Source organism: Penaeus vannamei, chromosome 25 (genome assembly GCF_042767895.1).
Source record: "Penaeus vannamei isolate JL-2024 chromosome 25, ASM4276789v1, whole genome shotgun sequence".
In the NCBI taxonomy this organism is placed as follows: Eukaryota; Metazoa; Arthropoda; class Malacostraca; order Decapoda; family Penaeidae; genus Penaeus; species Penaeus vannamei.
The window spans coordinates 3,050,056-3,072,555 of record NC_091573.1 but is presented as its reverse complement, the minus strand read 5'-3'; the positions used below and the strand labels follow the sequence as shown (position 1 = coordinate 3,072,555).

At 41.6% G+C, this 22,500-nt stretch overlaps 2 protein-coding genes across 2 annotated transcripts in view; both read left to right on the top strand.

Annotated features, from left to right (window-relative positions):
• LOC138866318 (probable glutamate receptor) overlaps window positions 1-11,965 on the top strand; it is an 18,097-nt gene extending 6,132 nt beyond the window's left edge. Inside the window, exons 8-14 of the mRNA XM_070138796.1 lie at window positions 942-1,063; window positions 1,518-1,746; window positions 2,821-2,966; window positions 3,582-3,671; window positions 4,896-5,062; window positions 8,893-9,031; window positions 10,079-11,965. Coding sequence (XP_069994897.1) covers window positions 942-1,063; window positions 1,518-1,746; window positions 2,821-2,966; window positions 3,582-3,671; window positions 4,896-5,062; window positions 8,893-9,031; window positions 10,079-10,177 — 992 coding nt within the window. The 3' untranslated portion in view covers window positions 10,178-11,965. The remainder of the gene's footprint in view (window positions 1-941; window positions 1,064-1,517; window positions 1,747-2,820; window positions 2,967-3,581; window positions 3,672-4,895; window positions 5,063-8,892; window positions 9,032-10,078) is intronic.
• A 3,346-nt stretch (window positions 11,966-15,311) lies between these two features.
• LOC113827261 (alpha-crystallin A chain) overlaps window positions 15,312-22,500 on the top strand; it is an 8,810-nt gene continuing 1,621 nt past the window's right edge. Inside the window, exons 1-5 of the mRNA XM_027380158.2 lie at window positions 15,312-15,424; window positions 18,859-19,011; window positions 20,668-20,796; window positions 21,454-21,584; window positions 22,302-22,392. Of these exons, the coding sequence (XP_027235959.1) occupies window positions 18,862-19,011; window positions 20,668-20,796; window positions 21,454-21,584; window positions 22,302-22,392 (501 nt within the window). The 5' untranslated portion in view covers window positions 15,312-15,424; window positions 18,859-18,861. The remainder of the gene's footprint in view (window positions 15,425-18,858; window positions 19,012-20,667; window positions 20,797-21,453; window positions 21,585-22,301; window positions 22,393-22,500) is intronic.

Here is a 22,500-nt window from a genome sequence, read left to right as displayed (position 1 = left end):
CACACACACACACACACACACACACACACACATATATATATATATATATATATATATATATATATATGTGTGTGTGTGTGTGTGTGTGTGTGTGTGTGTGTGTGTGTGTGTGTGTGTGTGTACGATACACAGTCGGTAATGCATTTACTTGTTATTGTATTAGACTGACTGTAATGTATCTAGTGCATTCATTCGTTGATGATGTCAAGAAATAATTTAATTTCTTAATAGATTAAATTATATGTTCATATGTATGTACGCGCATTCATAAATTAGTAGATTTACGAATATATCTCAGGCATTCGGTAATTATCTAATCCATTACCTCTTTCGTTGGAAAATTCGGTAAAAGGAATATGATAACAATAATTGGTCTCTCGATCGTTTACTGATCAGTTCAGTATACCAACCGCCAATATATCTACGTTGTACATTGAAAGTAGTAGTTTAATAGTGTAGTCCGTCATTCATTCTTTCATTATTCAATTCAATAACGCACCCATTCACCCAGTCAGTCATGGATCTAACAATCCGTCCATTCATTCATCCATCCACGTATTTATTCATAGATACAACAATCTATCCATCCATCCATTCATTGACAAATCCAATAGTCCTTCTCCTAACCCATTCGTCCATTCATCTATTCACTCATTCATTACTTCATAAATTCATCCATCCACCCTCTCGTTCATTCATCCACCAGTTAATTTACTCATTCATTCCATCCACCCACCTATCCATCCAACCACCCACCCACCCACCTATCCATCCAACCACCCACCCACCCACCTATCCATCCAACCATCCAACCACCCACCCACCTATCCAACCACCCACCCACCTATCCATCCAACCACCCACCCACCCACTCATTCACAAACCCAACAACCTACCCATTCATGCCTTTTTTTTTTAACCCTTTCGTTACTACGACCCAGAAACACGCGAGACCGTAGTGGACTTCACGGCTCCTTATTGGCTGGAGGCTCTCACGCTGGTCTCGAGGGCGCCTGAGGAGAGAGACAGGTCCATGGCTGTGTTCTGGCCCTTCTCTTGGCTGGTAAGAAGGGGGAAATGAGGGGAAATGAGGGGGACATGATGATATGTCAGGAAATAACAGGAAGAGGAGATATGTAGGAGGAAGGCAGGAAGGAAGAGAAGAAAAAAGGGAAGGTAAGACTAAGGATAAGAAAGGTGAGAGAGAGTAGAGAGTGGAGAGAGATAGAAAGAGTAGAGAGTGGAGAGAGAGAGAAAGAGAGAGAGAGAGAGAGAGAGAGAGAGAGAGAGAGAGAGACAGAGAGACAGAGAGACAGAGAGCCCAGGCAACCAAGGAGAGAGAGAGAGAACCAGTGAAGGAGAAGGGGGAAGAGAAAGAGAGAGAGAGAGAAAGAGAGAAAGAGAGGCAGAGAGAGAGAGAGAAAGAGAGGCAGAGACAGCGAATACAAAAAAAAAAAAAAAAAAAAAAAAAACATACAGAACAAAGTTAGACAACCCTCCCCCTTCCTCCCCCCAAGGTATGGGTCTGCATCGTCCTCTCCAGCGTGGTCGTAGGTCCGCTGGTGAGCGCCTCCGCCTGGGCCACGGAGCGGTACCTGGAGGAGGCCAAGCCGCGCCCTTCGCTCCAGGCTTCGGTCTTCAGCCTGTTCCGGAGCCTCGTCGTCCAGGGGAACCTCCTGCAGGCGGACAGGTGGCCGTTGCGCTTCATCTTTGTCTTCTGGTATTTCTACTGCTATAATATCTACGGTGAGGAGGTGCTTCGGTTTCTTGGGGGTCTTTTTGTGTGGGGTCTTTAGGCGTCTTGGAAGGGGAATGATAGGAAAGGGAATTAGGCTGTTTGTGTGTGTGTGTGTGTGTTTGTGTTTTTGTGTGTGTGTGTGTGTTTGTGTTTTGTGTGTGTGTTTTGTGTGTGCTTGTGTGTTTGTGTGTGTGTTTATATTTGTGTGTGTGTTTGTTTTTGTGTGTGTGTTTGTGTGTGTGTTTATGTTTGTGTGTGTGTTTGTTTTTGTGTGTGTTTATGTTTGTGTGTGTGTGTTTGTTTGTGTGTGTGTGTGTGTGTTTGTGTTGTGTTTTTGTGCGTGTCTGTGCACAAAATCTGCATGGGTATCAGTTATTGATTTTTGGAGGAAAATCATAACCAATGGCACTGACATTTGATACTTATACTCCTTTAAGTCATTTACAAAAATAACGATGTTGATAACAGTGATGATAATTATATCATTGCTTTCGTTGTTTATCTTATTATTAGCAGTACTGGTAGTGATATAATTATTATCACAATTATCATAACTATCAGTATTTTTTATTATTATCACAATTATCATAACTATCAGTATTTTTCATCATTATCACAATTATCATAGTTATCAGTATATTTTATCATTATCACAATTATCATAACTATCAGTATTTTTATCATTATCACAATTATAACTATCAGTATTTTTATCATTATCACAATTATAACTATCAGTATTTTTATCATTATCACAATTATAACTATCAGTATTTTTATCATTATCACAATTATCAGTATTTTTTATCATTATCACAATTATCAATATATATATTTTTATCATTATCACAATTATCAATATATATTTTTTTATCATTATCACAATTATCAATATATATTTTTTTATCATTATCACAATTATCAGTATTTTTTTATCATTATCACTATTATCAATATATATATTTTTTATCATTATCACAATTATCAATATATATATATTTTTTTATCATTATCACAATCATCAGTATTTTTTTCATCACCATCGTTTCCTCCCTCCCTCCCTCCCTCCCTCTGCGCCTCAGCCATGTACTCGGGGACCCTGACGGCGGTGCTGGCTATCCCTGCGTTCGAGAAGCCCCTGGACACCCTCGAGGACCTCCCTCCCGCGGCTGAAGAAGGGTTCAAAGTCGGTACTCTGAGGGCGTCCAGCACGGAGTTCCTGTTCAGGGTGAGTGGAGGCTGTTCTCGTTCGTTCTATCGGTGGGTGGGTGGGTTTTTGGTTGGTTTGAGGGGTTTGTTGTTGTTGTTTTGTTTTTTGGCTCTCTTACTTACTGAGGTTTTTGTCTGTTTTTATTATATTTCTTTTCTCTCTGTCTCTTTCTTTTTCTCTTTCTTTTTCTTTCTTTCTTTCTCTCTCTTTCTTTTTCTTTCTCTTTCTCTTTCTTTCTCTCTCTCTCTATTTTTCTTTCTCTTTCTCTTACTTTCTCTCTTTTGCTCTTTCTCTTTCTCTTTCTCTCTATCTCTGTCTCTCTTTCTCTTTCTCTTTCTCTTTCTCTTTCTCTTTCTCTCTCTCTCTCTCTCTCTCTCTCTCTCTCTCTCTCTCTCTCTCTCTCTCTCTCTCTCTCTTCTCACTAGCGTACTTTATGATTACTATAAATAATCAAATATACTTATTTGATATGCAATTCCGTGCAAAAAAAAATTGCATCATAAAACATGTTTCGAAACAGTAATCGAATAAAATTAACACAATTTATGAGAAATCCCTCACATGATACGTCATTAGTTGTGAAATATAAGGAAGCAATGTATAAGTGACGTAATTCTTCTTCTTTTTTTCCAGTACGCGGAGTCGGGGATCTATAAAGAGGTTTGGGATCTCTTTGACGGCGAGGAAAGCCTTCTGAAAACCCCCGAAGAAGGATTTGATAAGGTTATTGGTACTCTATACTTGTAACTTGTAGGTTACTGTCTGATTAGATAAGATGGGAGAATATATTGAGAGAGAGAGGGAGAGAGGGAGGGAGAGGGAGAGAGAGAGACAGAGAAAGAGAGAAACAGACAGAGACAGAGACAGAGAGAAAGAGAAAGAGAGAGAGAGTTTAAGATTAAAACATTTTCATTTCCTGTCATTCTTTTACATTTTCTTTTCCTCTTTTTAACTTTTTCTCCCGATCTGTTTATCTGATCTGCCTCCTACTTTATCCAGTAGTCTTTCTACCTCCCGCTTTCTCCATCCCAACATTCCCTTATCTCACTTTTTTATCTTATTCTATTTATTTATCTATTATTATTATTTTATTTATTCATTTATTTATCTATTATTATTATTTTATTTATTCATTTATTTATTTACTTGTTTATTTATTTATTTACTTGTTTATTTATTTATTTTATTTATTTATTTACTTGTTTATTTATTTATTTACTTGTTTATTTATTTATTTTATTTATTTATTTGTTATTATTTTATTTATTTATTTATTCATTATTATCATTATTATTATTATTAATATTATTATTATTATTATTTTAGTCATTTATTGGAGACATTTGTTCTCATGTGTCCTTATCTCTCTTTTCTTGAAGGTTTTGTCGGAGAAATTTATCCTATCTCTCCTTATCTTTGTTTTTAAGAGGTTTTATTGCAGAAATTCGTGCCCTTATCTCTCCTTATCTTTTTTTGTAGGTTTTATTGCAGAAATTCGTCATATCACTTTATTTCTCTCTTTTTAAAGGTTTTATCAAATAAATTCTTCCTATCACCTTATTTCTCTCTCTTAAAATAAATAAAATAAATTCGTTTTCATATCTCCTTATTTCTCTCTTTTAAAAGGTTTTATCAAATAAATTCGTCCTTATCTTTTGTTTTATAGGAGAAATTCATCCTCATATCCTTATCTCTCTTTTAAAAGTTTTTTTCAAATAAATTCGTCCTCATATCTCCTTATTTCTCTTTTAAAAGGTTTTATCGGAGAAATTCGACCTCATATCTCCTCATTTCTCTGTTTAAAAGGTTTTATCGGAGAAATTCGTCCTCATATCACCTTTTCTCTTTCAAAAGGTTTTATCAGATAAATTCGTCCCCTTATCTCTTATTTATAGGTTTTATAGGAGAAATTCGTCCTCATATCACCTCCTTTCTCTCTTTTAAAAGGTTTTATCGGAGAAATTCGTCCTCATCAACTCCCAACTGAACGCAGAGATTCGAGCAGCGGTTCGAGGCAGAGGGCGCTACCATATGGGACGCGATTCCTTTTATCCGCACGGTTATGGGATCGCGTGCTTCTCCGGCGCTCCGTTCAAGCCCATATTTGACGTCATGTAAGGGATTCGGCGTCGTTCTTTTGTTTTGGTGTTTGTGATTGTTATTTATAGTGTTTATTCGTTTGTTTATGATAGTTATTTATATTGTTTATTCGTCTGTTTTGTTTATTTTATTTTTTATCGTTATTGTCTTTGATGTCATGTAAGGGATTCGGCGTCGTTCTTTTGTTTTGGTGTTTGTGATAGTTATTTATATTGTTTATTCGTTTGTTTTATTTATTTTATTTGCTTGTTTTATTTATTTTGTTTTTTATCGTTATTGTCTTTGATGTCGTGGAAGGGATTCGGCGACGTTCTTTTGTTTTGGTGTTTGTGGTAGTTATTTATATTGTTTATTCGTTTGTTTATGATAGTTATTTATATTGTTTATTCATATGTTTTATTTATTTTGTTTTTTTTATCGTTATTGTCTTTGATGTCATGTAAGGGATTCGGCGTCGTTCCTTTGTTTGGGGTTAAGTGAGTTTTCTTTTTCTTTCTTCGTTTAGTTATTTATAATGTTTGTTGTTTGGTTATTATTTATTATTATTCGGTTATTTAGTTATTTATATTGTTTGTTGTTTGGTTATTATTTATTATTATTCGTTTTTTTGTTATTTATATTGTTTATTGTTTGTGTTTGGGTCTAAGTGTGTTGAGAAGGGGGGTTGCTATGTAGGTTTTATTTCTCTTTCTTCGATTAGTTATCTATATTGTTTATACGTGTATTTTATTTATTTAATTTTTAACGTTATTATTATTTTTGGTATTGTTTATTTATTATATTTATTATATTTTTATCGTTATTATTATTTTTTTTTGGGGGGGCGCCGTGAACGTATATATGGGTTATTCTACACGAACGCAAAATGACTGCTGATCCGACCACAAGAAAAACGCTCTAAAAATATATATTAATGATAATCATAAAATTTTAATGATAATAAATATAATATCCAAACAAATGTAATATACGAGAACTTCTTTCCTGTTTACTGTTGCCTTGACAAGCATATTGTGTGTATGACAAGTGCTCGTTTGGAAGTTATGCAATATATGTAGAAAAGAAGATATTAATAATTGTAATGATAATGAAAGTATAAAGAAATTAATAATTATAATGATAATAAACGTAATGATTATAATTATGATGATAATAATGAAATTGATAATTATAATGATAATAAAAGTAATGATTATACTTATGATGATAGTAATGAAAGTAATGATTATAATAATGATGATAGTAATGAAAGTAATGATGATAATGATAATAATGATAATAGTGATGATAATCTTTATTTCCAATTTACACTGGTTATTCATTACAATGGTTTTACAATGTATAATATGTAAGAGGAAGGAAAAGGAGTAGGACGAAAAGAAGAAGTAAAGGAAGTTTATGATGAGGCAAACGAAAAAAAGAATAAGATGAAAAATAAAATGAAAGAGAAAAAGGAAGAAGAAAAAGCATTATAACTAGAAAAAGAAGGAAAAGGAAGCATAGGAGGAACAAGGAAATAGAAGTGGAAGAAAAATAAAGAAGAAAATTGATAAAGATAAAGAAGAAGAAATAATAATGAGAAGAAAAAGAAGAAGAAAATATGATGATGGTAAAGATAAAGAAGAAGAAATAATAATGAGAATAAAAAGAAGAAATAAAACAAGAAGGAGGTAAACTTTGGCTCGAGTTTCGTTGAAGAAGAGGAGATAAGAGTGAAGAAGTGAGAGTGACAGGAGACACCTCAACCAAGAGATATGCACATGGCTTTGCTTGTTTGTTGTTTCACTGTGATATGACAACAGATACAACTACTGCTGCTGCTACTACTACTACTATTATTACTACTACTGCTACTACTATTAGTACTACTACCTTAACTACCACTACTACTACTACAAGTACTATTATTACCACTACTACCATTACAACAACAACTACTACTATTACTACTACTGCTACTACTATTAGTATTACTACCTTTACTGCCACCACTACTACTACTACTACTACAAGTACTATTATTACTACTACTACTATTACAACAACAACTAGTACTACTATTACTACCACTACTACTACTACTACAACTACTACTACCACACACACCACTACTAATACTAATACCACCACTACTACTACTGCTACATCTACTATTACTACTACTACATCTATTAATATTACTACTGCTACTACTACTATTGTTATCACTACTATTCCTACTACTACTATTACTTATATTGATGTTAATGGTAATGATAATAATGATATTATAATAATGATAATAGTAGTAGTAATACTGTTGCTACCATTATCATATCACGAAAAAGATAAGAAGAGTAAAAGAAATAAAGAAGAAGAACATAATGATAATGTTTGCGATGCTGAACAGTCCACAGTCTTTTTATAGTTCCCTGGCACTCAGTCTGGCACTCAGTCTCCTGGATGGCACCGAGGATGATGTTGTCCTTGCATCGTCTGGAGAGTGCCTGGTGTGCTTTGGTATTCATTTATCTTTTTTTTTATTGTGTGTGGCTTTTTCCTTCTTTCTTTCTTTTTCTCTTTCTCTTCTCTTTATGACGATCGTTCTTTCGCTCTCTTGGTCTTTCTCTCGTTCTCTCGCTTGCTCACTCTCCGTCTGTCTCTCTCTCTCTCTCTCTCGGTCTTTCTCTTTCTCTCTCTCTCTCTCTCTCTCGGTCTGTTTCTCTGTCTGTCTGTTTCTCTGTCTGTCTGGCTCTCTCTCTCTCTCTCTCTCTCTCTCTATCTCTCTCTCTATCTCTCTCTCTCTCTCTCTCTCTCTCTCTCTCTCTCTCTCTCTCTCTCTCTCTCTCTCTCTCTCTCTCTCTCTCTCTCTCTCTCTCTCTCTCTCTCCCTCCCTCCCTCCCTCACTCTCTCTCTCTCTCTCTCGTTTTTGTTGTTCGTGTAGAATAGCCTTAAAGGGAAAGAGTGAAAGATGAAGTCTTATTAAGATGCCATTTCCTTTTTAATGTTACTTCCCTTGTCCTTTATTATTTTTTTCAATCATTATTTAGTCATTATTATAGTTATTCCCTTTTTTCATCATTCCTGTTAGAATTAATAAGATTATTTTTCTGATGATGATTTAAGAGTTCGTTCGTGAAGCACAATTTGTAGGTTAATTTGGGTTGTAAAGACGTTTGTGTAATTATCATCAGTGTTCATATTTTTGTATTTCTATTATACTTTTATTATTATAATTTATAATTCATTGTTATAATGATAACTGAATAATGGATTATTACCCTTTATTATCATCACTGATAATTCATCGTTATAATGATAATTGAATAATGGATTATCACCATTGTTGTTCTTCATCAGACTCATCTGTCACCATCACCATCCTCATCATACTTGCACTGTAGTTTCAATTTCCACAATATTTATGACTCTTATTCAATTTTATATTTTTTCCTCTCTTTTTCTTTCTCCCTTCTTCCTCTACTGCTCCATATCTCCTTCCCTCCTTTTCCTCCTCCTCCTTCTTCTTCTTCTCCTCTCCCTCCTCCTCCTCCTTCTCCACCACCTCCTCCACCACCTCCACCTCCACCCGCCACCACCTCCTCCTCCTCCTCCACCCGCCACCACCACCTCCTCCACCACCTCCTCCTCCTCCTCCTCCACCACCACCACCACCACCTCCTCCACCACCTCCTCCACCTCCTCCACCACCACCACCACCACCACCACCACCACCACCACCACCACCACCTCCTCCTCCTCCTCCTCCTCGTTTTCCCTGCCACTCTACCTTTCCCTTCCTCCTCATCCTTCTCCCTCTCCCTTCCTCCTCATTCTCCTCCCTCTCCCTTCCTCCTCCTCCCAGGCTCGCTCGCATCAACGAAGGGGGAATGATCACCAAATGGGCCCAAGAAGAAATCCTGAAAGTGGCGGGAAAAGAGAAAGGCGCGAAAGGAGAAGCAGAGAAGGAAGGGAATTATTCTCTCACTCTCCTTCACCTCCGGGTAAGTTGGGACGAAGGGCGGAAGTGGAATAATGAAGAATAAGATAAAAAAAGAAAGAGAAATAAGGAGATAGGCCTATGTGCAGTAACGGTTTGTTTACGTTTGGGTCTCGATGGGTTATGGTTGTATTTTGTAGCCTCAATTAAGCTTCTATTTTGTATTGTTGTGTTTATAGATGTTATGAAATATTTGTTTCTCTTTTGTCAATCTTTATTTTCTCTTACTCTCTTTCCGCACACTCCTTTTCTCCTCTTCCTGTTTCTTTACCTGTTTTTCTTTCTCTCTCTAATTCGCCTTGCCTCTTCTTCCTCCTCCTCCTCCTTTTCCTTCTCCTCTTCCTCCTTCTCCCTCCCCCTCCTCCTCCTCCTCGTAATTCTATCCCCCTCCTCCTCTCCCTCCCTCCTTCTCCTCCTCCTCGTAACACTCTTCTCCCTCCTTCTCCTCATCTCTTTCCTCTCCTCCTACTTATCTCTTTCCCCTCCTCTTCCTCCTCTCTTCCCCCTCCTATACCAACACCTCCCCCGCTTCCTCCACCGTCCCCTCCTCATCTGCCTCTCTCTCATTTTGCTCTTCCTTCCCTTCCTCCCCCTTCTTATCTTCTCTTCTTGAACTCCTCCTCCTCCACCTCCTCCTTCTCCTTCTACTGCTCCTCCACCTCTTCCTTCTCCTTCTGTTCTTCCTCCACTTCCTTCTTCTCCTATTCTTCCTCCTCTTCCTTCTCCTTCAACTCTTCCTCCACTTCCTTCTCCTTCTACTCTTCCTTCTCCCTCTACTCTTCCTCCACTTCCTTCTCCTTCTAATCTTCCTCCTCTTCCTTCTTCTACTCTTCCTTCACTTCCTTCTCCTTCTACTCTTCCTCCTCTTCCTTCTCCTTCTACTCTTCCTTCTCATACTCTTCCTCCACTTCAACCTCTTCCTTCTCATACTCTTCCTCCACTTCAACCTCTTCCTTCTCCTACTCTTCCTCCACTTCCTTGACCTCCTCCTCATTCTCCTCCTGCCTTTTAGTCTTATCCTTACGTATTTATCCTTTTTCCTCCTTCCCAGGCTGCGTTCTTCCTACTCCTGGCTGGCATGGCGGTGTCTGCCTGTGCCTTCCTTGGGGAAATGGTGATGTCTGTTGCTTCCAGGTCCGATTCTGCTTGAGAGAGGAAATCTGCTTGCAAGAACTGGATCCGATTTGCCTCATTTGGTCGTCCTGTGTTGATCTGAAGTGTAGTTGTCGTTGTTTGTTTGAAAGGTTGTTGTATTTGATCTGAAGTGTAGTTGTAGATGTTTGAAAGGTTGTAGGTTGTGTTGTTTCGTAGGGATGGGGTTGTGAGGTTGGGTGTGATGGCAATAAGGCAGTTGTATTTGTGTATCTGAACTGAGTTTAGTTGTCATAGATAATTGGATGTGAATTTCTCTTTGTGTCTCTCCTCTCTCTCTATCTTTCTCCCTCTATTTATCTATCTATGTATATGTGTATCTATATATTTGTGTATCTATAATTCTATTTTTTGTGGCTATTACATATTCCAGGGATGATTTTGCTCTTTTATTGATGAATGAAGCTTCCCTGATATCTTTAACAGGTTTATTTTTGTTGTAAATAGTATGTGTTTTTGTGTTGATACATGTTTTAATAAATTCTGATTAATACTTTTTTTGCTTATTTCTTTCTAGCACATAGTCATTTGAATTATTTGTTTGTCACCTTTCTCATTCAACCTCATTATTCACCTGATATGTGACCTAGAAAAAAGATAATTAAATATTCCGTCTAATCTGAGAAAAGGGACAAGTTGGCAACTCACCCTAGAATATGGAGGAATCCGATTCGACGTTTCTCTGAGAAAAAGAAAAAGAAAAAGAGAGATAAATTGGTGTAAAGTAAAAAAAAAGAAAAGAAAAAAAATCTTTGTAAAAGTTACAAAAAAATAGACATACATAAACTTGAGTATTTAGTGTAAAATGATTATGATTCAGTAAGAAGATAAATTTAAAAAGAGAGGCAAAGCGAATCGGAATTCTCCAGAAGGCGGGGTTGAGTTGCCAATATTTCTTTTCCTAAAACTGGACGCACCGAGGCTTTTTATGTCCTCAAGAAGGCTTACATTTTTTCAGCTTTATTTTGGCTGAAGTTCACTGCCCAAGCTTCCGTCTTTTTCTGTATCCATCTCTCTTCGACGCCAACGCCTTATAATATCTGTTAAATCGACTCTTCCTGTTTTTGACTGACAATGTTTTATGAGAAAGGCAAGATCAGACAAGAGGAGGTGCCATGGCGTCTGATTCTTTTTATTTTATTTATTTTTTTTAAGTACATGCGGTTTATTTTGATGACGTCACAAAAGTTACGGATGCTTTGTGAATATGGTCGATCCTTTTGATCTCTTCAATTTTCAAAAAAAGGATGGAAAATAATGATTTTGACGGTTATACTTTCACTGAACGATCATCAAAACAGACGCCATGGCAACTCCTCGAGTATCTACTGATCTAGCCTTTCCACGTGAAGTATGTCCAATCCTTCTGCTAACCACCGTCTAGCCCACCACGACGTCCTTCTCGAAGTCTGTTTGTCTCAAGCACCAAAAGCTCTTCGTCTGCTTGCTTTGTCGAACCTCTGCTTCTCCTTGTCTGCTTATTATCGGACATCCTATCGTTGTTGTTTGTCGTCTTGTCTGCTGTGCAATTAACGCATCTCGATCTTACTTTGTCTCGCTTACTTGCTGTCTACATTGTCGCGTTTATGTTACGTTTTAACCGGTGCGCACTGTATGATGGCAGTGCTAAGGTCACTTCAGTGTTTATGTTAATGTGGACTATATGATGCTGAAGTATTGTCTACCTCTGCCTATGCTGCTGCTCAGAGCTTTATGTCTGTTTCTTGTATCGCACTGCTCGTATTTGTTGCATTTCACGCTTATGCTTCTTTGTCGGAAACAGCATAGAAATTGCCCAATATGAGGAAGTGGAAAATAACTTTCCTTTAAATGTTTTTCACATCCTGCGAACTGTATATCAAAACCTTAGTAAAAACATGGAATACCATCTGTTTTTTTACTTTCAACCTGCTTCGGTTATAGACATGATACACATTTTCTCTCTCTGTCTATGTGTTCTTTTCATTATTGCTAATTCTTGCAACTCGGCAAAACAAGATCGAAGACATTAATAGAAGATGATCGCATATATTATCTAATTTTCGTTTTGGACCTGCACTCGCTATGAAAGCCAGAACTTCAAAATAAATCACACATCATATTACAAAATTACAGGACACGTACATCACTACCGGCTTGCGTTTCATTCCAACGACATAACTGCAATTTCATTTTTCTTTCACTTCTAAAGATATCTTTGAGAGTCCAGTGTTTGTTAGTGATTTATGAGCTTCTCATATACAAAAGAGAACTGTTATTAGGATTTTTGTACTAATGTATGTATAATTAGTTCGGATGTTGTGAAAATGCAGTGAATAACAGAACAATGATAACGGTGATGATGATAATGGTGATTACAACAGTGGTATGGATGCGCATCATAAACATCATGATAACGATTATGATGAGCATAATAACCATAATGATAATGATAATAACAATGATAACAATAATAATGATAATAATTTTTCATCATAGAATAATGATAATAATGGTAATAATCATCATTATCATTATCATAATAATGATAACAATGATAATGGTAATGACATAGTGATAATGATATGAATAATAATGACATTAATAAAGATAATGCTGATAATGAAAATAACAATGATAATACTGATAATGATGATAATAATGATAATGATAATAATATCAATGATAAGGATGATGACAATGAAAATGATATAGATAATAATTATAATAGTAATACATCTACTACTACTGATCCCACTGCTAATGATAATGATAACAATAGTAACAATAATAATAGTGGTGATAATGATAATAATGTTATCAACAACAACAGTAATTATAACAATAATGATTATGATGATGATCAAGATGATTATGATGATGATGATAATAACAATAATACTAATGATGATGATAATGAAAATGGTGATGATAATATGAAAAATAAAAATAATAAAATTGATAGTAATAGCAATAATAATGAAAAAATTGTAATAATGATAATAACAATAATAACAATAATGACAATGATTATACCAATAATAATGATGATGATAATGATGAAATAATAATAATATTGACACATAATAATAGTAATAGTAATGATGAGAAGAAGAATGGTAATAATGATAATAGGGATAATTATGATGACAAAGTGAAAGTAATAATGATCACAGTATATTCAGTAATCATTATTTTCATCATTCCCATCCTTGTTATTACTACAATTGTTTTTATTTCATCATTATTATTAATTATCTTATCCTTGCCCTTCCCACCCTTCTCCATCCTCCTCTGTTCTTCTCCCTCACTTTCTCCCTCTCTTCTCCCTCCCTTTCCTTTCTTTTCCTTCTCTTCCCTCCCTTCCCTCTCACCTTCTCCATCTCCCCTCGCCTCTAGTTCCCCTTCTTCTCTCATTTTCCTTCATCCCCCGTCTTTCCTTTCCTTTCCTCCTCCCCTCTCTTCTCTGGTCCCACCTTCCCTCCTCTCCTCTCTTCCCTCTCTTCCTTTCCTTTCTTTTCTCCCTTCCCTCCCTCTCCTCCTCCCTTCCTTTCCTTTCCATTTCTCCCTACAATCCCTCTCCTCCCTTCCACCCTCCTTCTCTTCCCTTCCTCCCTCCCCTCCACCTTCCCCTCCCATCCCTCCCCTCCCTCTCCTCCTCCCCCCCTCCACCTTCCCTCCCTCCCCTTCCTCCCCTTCCTCCTCTCCCTCCCCTTCACCTCCACCTTCCCTCCCCTCCCCCTCCACTCTTCCTCCTCTCCATCCCCCTCCTTCCTTCAGCCTTCCCTCCCACCCTCCACCTCCTTCCCTCAGCCTACCCCCACCCACCCCCTTCCCCCCCCCCACCCCGCCCATGACTCACGCCTCCCTCAGCTACAGAAATACCTTCATTTTCAGCACGTTCCCCCGCCCACACGCCCGCGCACAAGGCCACATATGGTTATTTTTGTGCAGCCGCCTCCTTATGGGTAACAGCGGGCGGGAAGGAGTAGATGAGTAGATAAATAGATTGGTAGATAGAGAAAAGGAGGATGGGTGGTTAGATATATGGTAGATAAATAGATTGGGAGATAGAGAAGTCGATAATGGGTGGTTAGGTATATGGTAGATTAATAAATTGGTAGATAGAGAAGTCGATAATGGGTGGTTAGATATATGGTAGATAAATAGATTGGTAGATAGAGAAGTAGATAAAGGGTGGTTAGATATATGGTAGATAATTAGATTGGTAGATAGAGAAGTCGATAATGGGTGGTTAGGTATATGGTAGATTAATAGATTGGCGGATAGATAGATAGATGGGTAGTTAGATAGATAGTATATAGATGGGTAGATAGGTAGATAGATTGACGGATAGATAGAGAGGCGGAAAGATAAATAGACATGTGAATGTTTCACTTCGCTTTCTCTGTCTCTCTCTCTCTCTCTCTCTCTCTCTCTCTCTCTCTCTCTCTGTCTCTCTCTCTCTCTCTCTCTCTCTCTCTCTCTCTCTCTTTCTCTCTCTCTCTTCCTCTCTCTTTCTCCATCTCCCTCCCTCCTCTCTCTTACATCACACAAATACCCAGCCGTACAGGTAAGAGAGCTGTAGAAGCTTCTAGTCGATGGCCATGATTTACCCCCCTTATCTCACCCCTCCTCCTCCCCCTTCCCCCATTACCCCTTCCCATCTGTTTTCTTACCCCCTCCACCCCCCCCCTTTCCCTCGCTTTCCTTATACTTTAAAATCCTTCACAGCTTACATTCCCCCCTATTTTCCCTCCTTCTCCTCACGCATCATTTCCCCTTTTTCCTTCTCTCTCTCACACCCCATTTCCCCTTCCAATTATTCCCCCATCTGTTCACCTCGCGCACACCCCCTTTCTCCCCTTCCACGTCACACCTCCCTCTTCTCCCCCTCTCGCCCCCTTCTCCTCATCATCATCCCCCCCTTCTCCCCTTCCTCATCACCCCCCCCCCCCTTCTCCCCTTCCTCATAACCCCCCCCCTCTTCTCCCCTTCCTCATCACCCCCCCCTCTCGCCCACCCCCTCCACGTCACCCCTCCTCCCCCTTCTCCCCCCTCTCGCCCACCCCCTTCTCCCCCTCCACGACACCCCCCCCCCCCCCGTTTCCGCCTCTCACCCACCCACCCAACTTTCCCTCCCTTTAATTTTACGCAGCCTTCCCGGCAGTGCCACAGTGCCAAGGCATCTCCCCTCTTGCGCTGCCCCTGCTGTGGCCCTCTCCGCCACCTCCTCCGTTACGTGTCCCTGTGTTACGTGCAGAAGGTGAGGTGTGTGACGGGTAAAATGTGACGTGAGGAAGGTGAGATGCGTGACGTGTGGTGTACGGAAGGTGAGGTGTGTGACGGGTAAAATGTGACGTGAGGAAGGTGAGATGTGGTGTACGGAAGGTGAGGAATGTGACGTGAGGAAGGTGAGATGCGTGACGTGTGGTGTACGGAAGGTAAGGTGTGTGACGCGTAAAATGTGACGTGAGGAAGGTGAGATGCGTGACGTGTGGTGTACGGAAGGTGAGGTGTGTGACGGGTAAAATGTGACGTGAGGAAGGTGAGATGTGGTGTACGGAAAGTGAGGAGTGTGACGCGTAAAATGTGACGTGAGGAAGGTGAGATCCGTGACGTGTGGTGTACGGAAGGTGAGGTGTGTGACGCGTAAAATGTGACGTGAGGAAGGTGAGATGCGTGACGTGTGGTGTACGGAAGGTGAGGTGTGTGACGTGTAAAATGTGACGTGAGGAAGGTGAGATGCGTGACGTGTGGTGTACGGAAGGTGAGGAGTGTGACGTGTAAAATGTGACGTGAGGAAGGTGAGATGCGTGACGTGTGGTGTACCGAAGGTGAGGAGTGTGACGTGTAAAATGTGACGTGAGGAAGGTGAGATGCGTGACGTGTGGTATACGGAAGGTGAGGAGTGTGACGTGTAAAATGTGACGTGTAGAAGGCGAGACGTGTGACATGCGACGTGTTACGTGGAACAGACATGGCAAAGAGATGAGAAATGTGACGTTCAGAAAGTGAGATGCGTGACGCGTGACTGACAAGCCAAAGGGTGCGTGACGTGTGACCAGCTGCAATAAGAGTCATTTCGCAATGCTGTCACATACCACAATGAGACGGAACTGCTGATGTTACGTTCACGAAAATGACGTAACTTGTACCGAGTGTCTTGTCGACAGCGTGAGATTGCTCATCAGAGTGTCAAAGGAGACGAAAGCTATTCATCTCGCGGGGGGGGGGGGGGTAAACGTCTTACAAGTGGGGCTGAGAGGCCGAGGAGGAGGAGGAGGAGGAGGAGGAGGAGGAGGAGGAGGAGGAGGAGGAGGAGGAAGCGGAGGAGGAGGAGGAGGAGAGCCAAGATGTGCGAAGATGAGGCTGTGTTTGGTCCTTCGGAATATGCAGCACATACATTCAAATATACGTGTGTGTGTGTATGTGTGTGTATATGTGTGTGTGTGTGCATACACTTACTCATACACACACACACGCACGCACACACACACACACACACACACACACACACACACACACACACACACACACACACACACACACACACACACACACATATATATATATATATATATATATATATATATATATATATATATATATTTCTAATAGCTAGGCGTTCAAAACTAATATTTTGTTATATAAGGCAAAGTGGACCACTTTGAAAAAAAAAAATAGATAAAAACAACAGTTCCCTTTTAGCAGTGACCCAGTGATAGGAAAATGAGTCTATTTCTCTTTCGCGGAATCTTCATATTTCGCGGCCATTTCAGACAACTTCAAATGTATTACTTACATATCGAGTCTGCAGTCTACATTCTCCAATTCATCTATAATTCAAATTACAATTAATCAGTGATTAATAGTAATTACAGTAATTGATTATTAAACTTCTTATTGATTATTAATTTATTAAATTAAACTTTTTATCTTGAGGCTAATGCAATACCGTTCTTGGCGTTTCGCACTTCATAACAATAATTGTCTATGCAACGAATAGCTATCTATAGGCAGTTGATTTAGCGCATACCGGGGTGCTCTTAATTGGGGTAAGCCATACACTGTTTCAGTCTCCTTCACACTCACCCTCTCACCCTTCCACCCACAGAAACCTATTCCACTTTCTCTTAGTCTCTTTTCCCCCACCTCTTTCACTTTCTTCAGTCTCTTTCCTCCCACCCACAGGATCTTATTCCACTTTCTCTCAGTCTCTTTTCCCCCACCTCTTCCACTTTTTCAGTTTCTTTCCTCCCACCCACAGAAACCTATTTCACTTTCTCTCAGTCTCTTTTCCCCACCTCTTCCACTTTTTCAGTTTCTTTCCCACAGAAACCTATTTCACTTTTTCAGTCTCTTTCCTCCCACCCACATGAACCTATTCCACTTTCTCTTAGTCTCTTTCCCTCCACCTATTCCACTTTTTCAGTTTCTTTCCACCCACCCACAGAAATCTATTCCACTTTCTCTCAATCTCTCTTCCCCCACCTCTTTCCTCCCACCCACATGAACCTATTCCACTTTCTCTCAGTCTCTTTTCCCCCCCCACCTCTTCCACTTTTTCAGTCTACCTCATACTCACCCTCTCACCCTTCCACCCACAGAAACCTATTCCACTTTCTCTCTGTCTCTTTTCCCCCACCTCTTCCACTTTTTTCAGTCTCTTTCCTCCCACCCACATGAACCTATTCCACTTTCTCTTAGTCTCTCTTCCCCCCCACCTGTTCCACTTTTCAGTCTCTTTCCTCCCACCCACAGAAACCTATTCCACTTTCTCTGTCTCTCTCCCCCAACCTCTTCCACTTTTCAGTCTCTTTCCTCCCACCCACAGAAACCTATTCCACTTTCTCTCAGTCTCTTTTCCCCCACCTTTCCTACTCTTCCAGTCTCTTTCCTCCCACCCACAAGAACCTATTCCACTTTCTCTCAATCACCCTCACAACTCACGCTCTCATTCTTCCACCCAAAGAAACATTCTACTCTCTATCTTAAATTCACCCACTCTTTCCTCCCACCAGCAGAAACGAACAGGCACTCACTCTCTCATTCTTCCACCCACAGAAACCTATTCGACTTTCTCTCAGTCTCCCCCCAACCTCTCATTTTTTCCACCCACAAAAACTATTCCACTCTTTCAGTCTCTTTCCTCCCACACGCAGGAACCTACTCCACTTTCTCTGTCTCCCCCTCCCCACCTCTCATTCTTCCACCCATGGAAACCTCTTCCACTCTTTCAGCCTCCAACTCAAACAACCACTTTTACCTCCCACCCACAGAAACCTATTCCTCTTTCTCTCAATCACCCTCACGACTCACCTTCACAACTCACCTTCACGACTCACCCTCACAATTCACCTTCACAACTCACCCTTACAACTCACCTTCACGACTCACCCTCACAACTCACCTTCACGACTCACCTCCACGACTCACCTCCACGACTCACCTTCACGACTCACCTTCACAACTCACCCTCACAACTCCCCCTCTCCACCCTCCCGCCCACAACAACTCACCCTCTCCACCCTCCCGCCCACAACAACTCACCCTCTCCACCCTCCCGCCCACAACAACTCACCCTCTCCACCCTCCCGCCCACAACAACTCACCCTCTCCACCCTCCCGCCCACAACAACTCACCCTCTCCAACCTCCCGCCCACAACAACTCACCCTCTCCACCCTCCCGCCCACAGGAAATGTCCCGCCAGATCCCCATGATGTACCGCGACCCCTTCTTCAGGGACCGCGACCCGTTCTTCCGAGATATCTTCTCCGACCGAGACATCTTCGGCGAACGGGAGAGGCGCCAAGATGTCTTCGAGCGGCCGTCCAGGCTCTTCGACCAGGTGAAGGACCAAGTGTGTGGCGATGACGGCTTTTAGGTGGCTTTGGGTTGCAGTGAGGGGGAGGGGGAGAAGGAGGGGCTTTGGCTTGCAATGAGGGGGAAGGGAAGGGGGAGGGGTGGCTTTGGGTTGCAATGAGGGGGAAGGGGGAGGGGGAGGGGTGGCTTTGGGTTGCAATGAGGGGGAAGGGGAGGGGGAGGGGTGGCTTTGGGTTGCAATGAGGGGGAAGGGGGGAGGGGGGTGGAGGGGGCTTATTCAGTTGCATGGGGGGGGGGGAGGGGTGGCTTTGGGTTGCAATGAGGGGGAGGGGAGGAGGAGGGGCTTTGGGTTGCAGTGAGGGGGAAGGGGAGGGGAGGGGGGTTGAGAGGGCTTATTCAGTTGCATGGGGGAGGGGGAGGGGTGGCTTTGGGTTGCAATGAGGGGGAAGGGGAGGGGGAGGGGTGGCTTTGGGTTGCAATGAGGGGGAAGGGGGAGGGGAGGGGGGTTGAGAGGGCTTATTCAATTGCATGGGGGAGGGGGAGGGGTGGCTTTGGGTTGCAATGAGGGGGAGGGGGAGGAGGGGCTTTGGGTTGCAATGAGGGGGAAGGGGAGGAGGAGGGGGGTTGAGAGGGCTTATTCAGTTGCATGGGGGAGGGGAGGTGGCTTTGGGTTGCAATGAGGAGGAAGGGGAGGGGGAGGGGTGGCTTTGGGTTGCAATGAGGGGGAAGGGGGAGGGGGGGGTTGAGAGGGCTTATTCAATTGCATGGGGGAGGGGGAGGGGTGGCTTTGGGTTGCAATGAGGGGGAGGGGGAGGAGGAGGGGCTTTGGGTTGCAATGAGGGGGAAGGGGAGAGGGAGGGAGGTTGAGAGGGCTTATTCAGTTGCATGGGGGAGGGGGAGGGGTGGCTTTGGGTTGCAATGAGGGGAAGGGGAGGGGGAGGGGTGGCTTTGGGTTGCAATGGGGGGAAGGGGGAGAGGGAGGGGGGTTGAGAGGGCTTATTCAGTTGCATGGGGGGAGGGGAGGGGTGGCTTTGGGTTGCAATGAGGGGGGAGGGGGAGGGGGGTTGAGAGGGCTTATTCAGTTGCATGGGGGAGGGGGAGGGGGAGGGGTGGCTTTGGGTTGCAATGGGGGAGGGGAAGAGGGAGAGGGGAGGGAAGGGGTGCATGCTGGGTTACGTTGAGTGATTTTTTTTTTTTTTTTTTTTTTATCTCGTTTAGGTCTAGGTTTTAGTATCTGCTGTGTTTCATGAAAGGTATTTATATGAATACATGCATGCTGTATATACATACATAAAACATCTTTGTTTCTCTCTCTATCTATCTCTCTTTGTTTCTCCTTCTCTCTCTCTTTCTCCTTCTCCTTCATCTTTCCTCTCCCTCACTGTATCGCCTCCCTTCCTCTCTCTTTCTCCTCCCCTCTCCCCCCTCTCTCCCTTTCTCCCTCCCTCCCTCTCTCCTTCTTCCTCCCTCTCCCTCTCACCCCCCTCTCTCTCCTTCTTCCTCCCTCTCCCTCACCCCCCCCCTCTCTCTCTCTCTCTCTCTTTCTCCCCCCTTCCACCTCCCTACCAACCACAAAACACAACAATCATAATTCACAACACTATGCACCTCAATCACAAATCAAGAATAACCATCCCCATGTGTCTCTCTCTCTCTCCCCCATCCCCCTACCCCCCCACAGCACTTCGGCGCTTCCATGGCTCCTGAAGACGTGTCTGTCCCGAGCTCGTCCTTGTACATGCGATCCAGGAGGCCGCCGAAGGAGAGGTCGGGCGTGTCGCAGCTCTCACAGGATCAGGACAAGTTCATGGTGAGGAGGAAGTGAGGGAAAGTGGAGGGAGTGAGGGGAATGAGGGATGATGAGGGGTCATGATGAGGAAGTATAATCGGATTATCAGTTAATTGGCGAATACAAACATTTATGTGCAAGTAGCCAAGTGAGTCCATACTCATTCACAAATACAATATAATAATAATAATAATAAAAATACCCGAACCATTTCTTAATTATTAATAAGATACCTAAGCATCACTCGCAAAAACTCTTGAACAATTTAAGCACACACGCATACAGACACAACACAAAACAGAGCACACACACACACATACACAACACAAAACACATACACACACATACACGACACAAAACACATACACACACATACACGACACAAAACACGTACACACACACACACGACATGAAACACACACATACATACACGACACAAAACACACACACATATACGACACAAAACACACACACATATACACGACACAAAACACACACACATACACGACACGACACAACACACACACACATACACGACACAACGCACACATACACGACACAAAACACACACAAACACACACGACACAAAACACACACAAAATAACACCCAAACACATTACCCATCACGTCACCACGACGCAAAAACCACGCCCTCTGACGCAGCTGCCTTGAACGCAGATGTGCCTTGACGTGCAGCAGTTCACGCCCGACGAACTGAAGGTGCGGGTGGTCGAGGGCGTGGTGGAGGTCGAGGGGAAGCACGAGGAGAGGGCGGACGAGCACGGGTCCATCTCGAGGCATTTCCTCAGGTAAGAGAAGGCGCTGAAGTCAAGGGTTGTTGCTGTTACTGTTGTACTAGTTTTGGTTGTTATTACTGTTGTACTTGTTTTGATTGTTATTGTTACTATTGCTGTTGCTATCATTATTATGATGATAGTTATAATGACTTGTTATTATTGTGACTATTATCGCCATCGCTATTACGATCAGGATCATTTTATAATTAGATATTATTATCATTCTTGCTATTTTTGTCATTGTCATTATTACTGTTATCATCACTAGATTTATCAATATTACTGTAATCGCAGCTGCAGTAATAGTTTAACTCCTACTTCAACTGCACCACTACTAGTATTATTTTAACTACTGTTCCTACAATTCCATCCACTACCATTACTATTTCAACTACTGTTCCTACTACTACTACCATTATAAATCCTACTACAAGTATACCCGCTACTACTGTTTCAACTACTGCTCCTACAATTCTCACATTTACAACTACTACAAGTACATCCACACTACTAATATTCCAACTACAGTCCCTACAACTTCTACTACAATTCCTATTTCAACTACTATTCCTACTACAACTAAACCCAATACTAATATTCCAACTGCTGTTCCTACAACTACACCCATAACTTTTACTATTTCAACTTCTATTCCTACTACCCCTACCCCTACCATTACAACCCCCACTACAACTACCACTCCTACTCCCACTCCCTCCGTCTCTACAGGAAGTACCGCCTACCTGAAGACGTGATGATGGACATGGTCGGCTCGACTCTCTCGCCCGACGGAGTGTTGACGATCGAGGCGCCTAAGAAGGTTCGTGACTGAGTACCTCCCGGTGGACTGGAGGGAAGGGAGGAATAAAATGTGACTGTCGTTCTCGTTTTTTTGACGTATTTTTTCTTCAATATTTTAAGATAATTT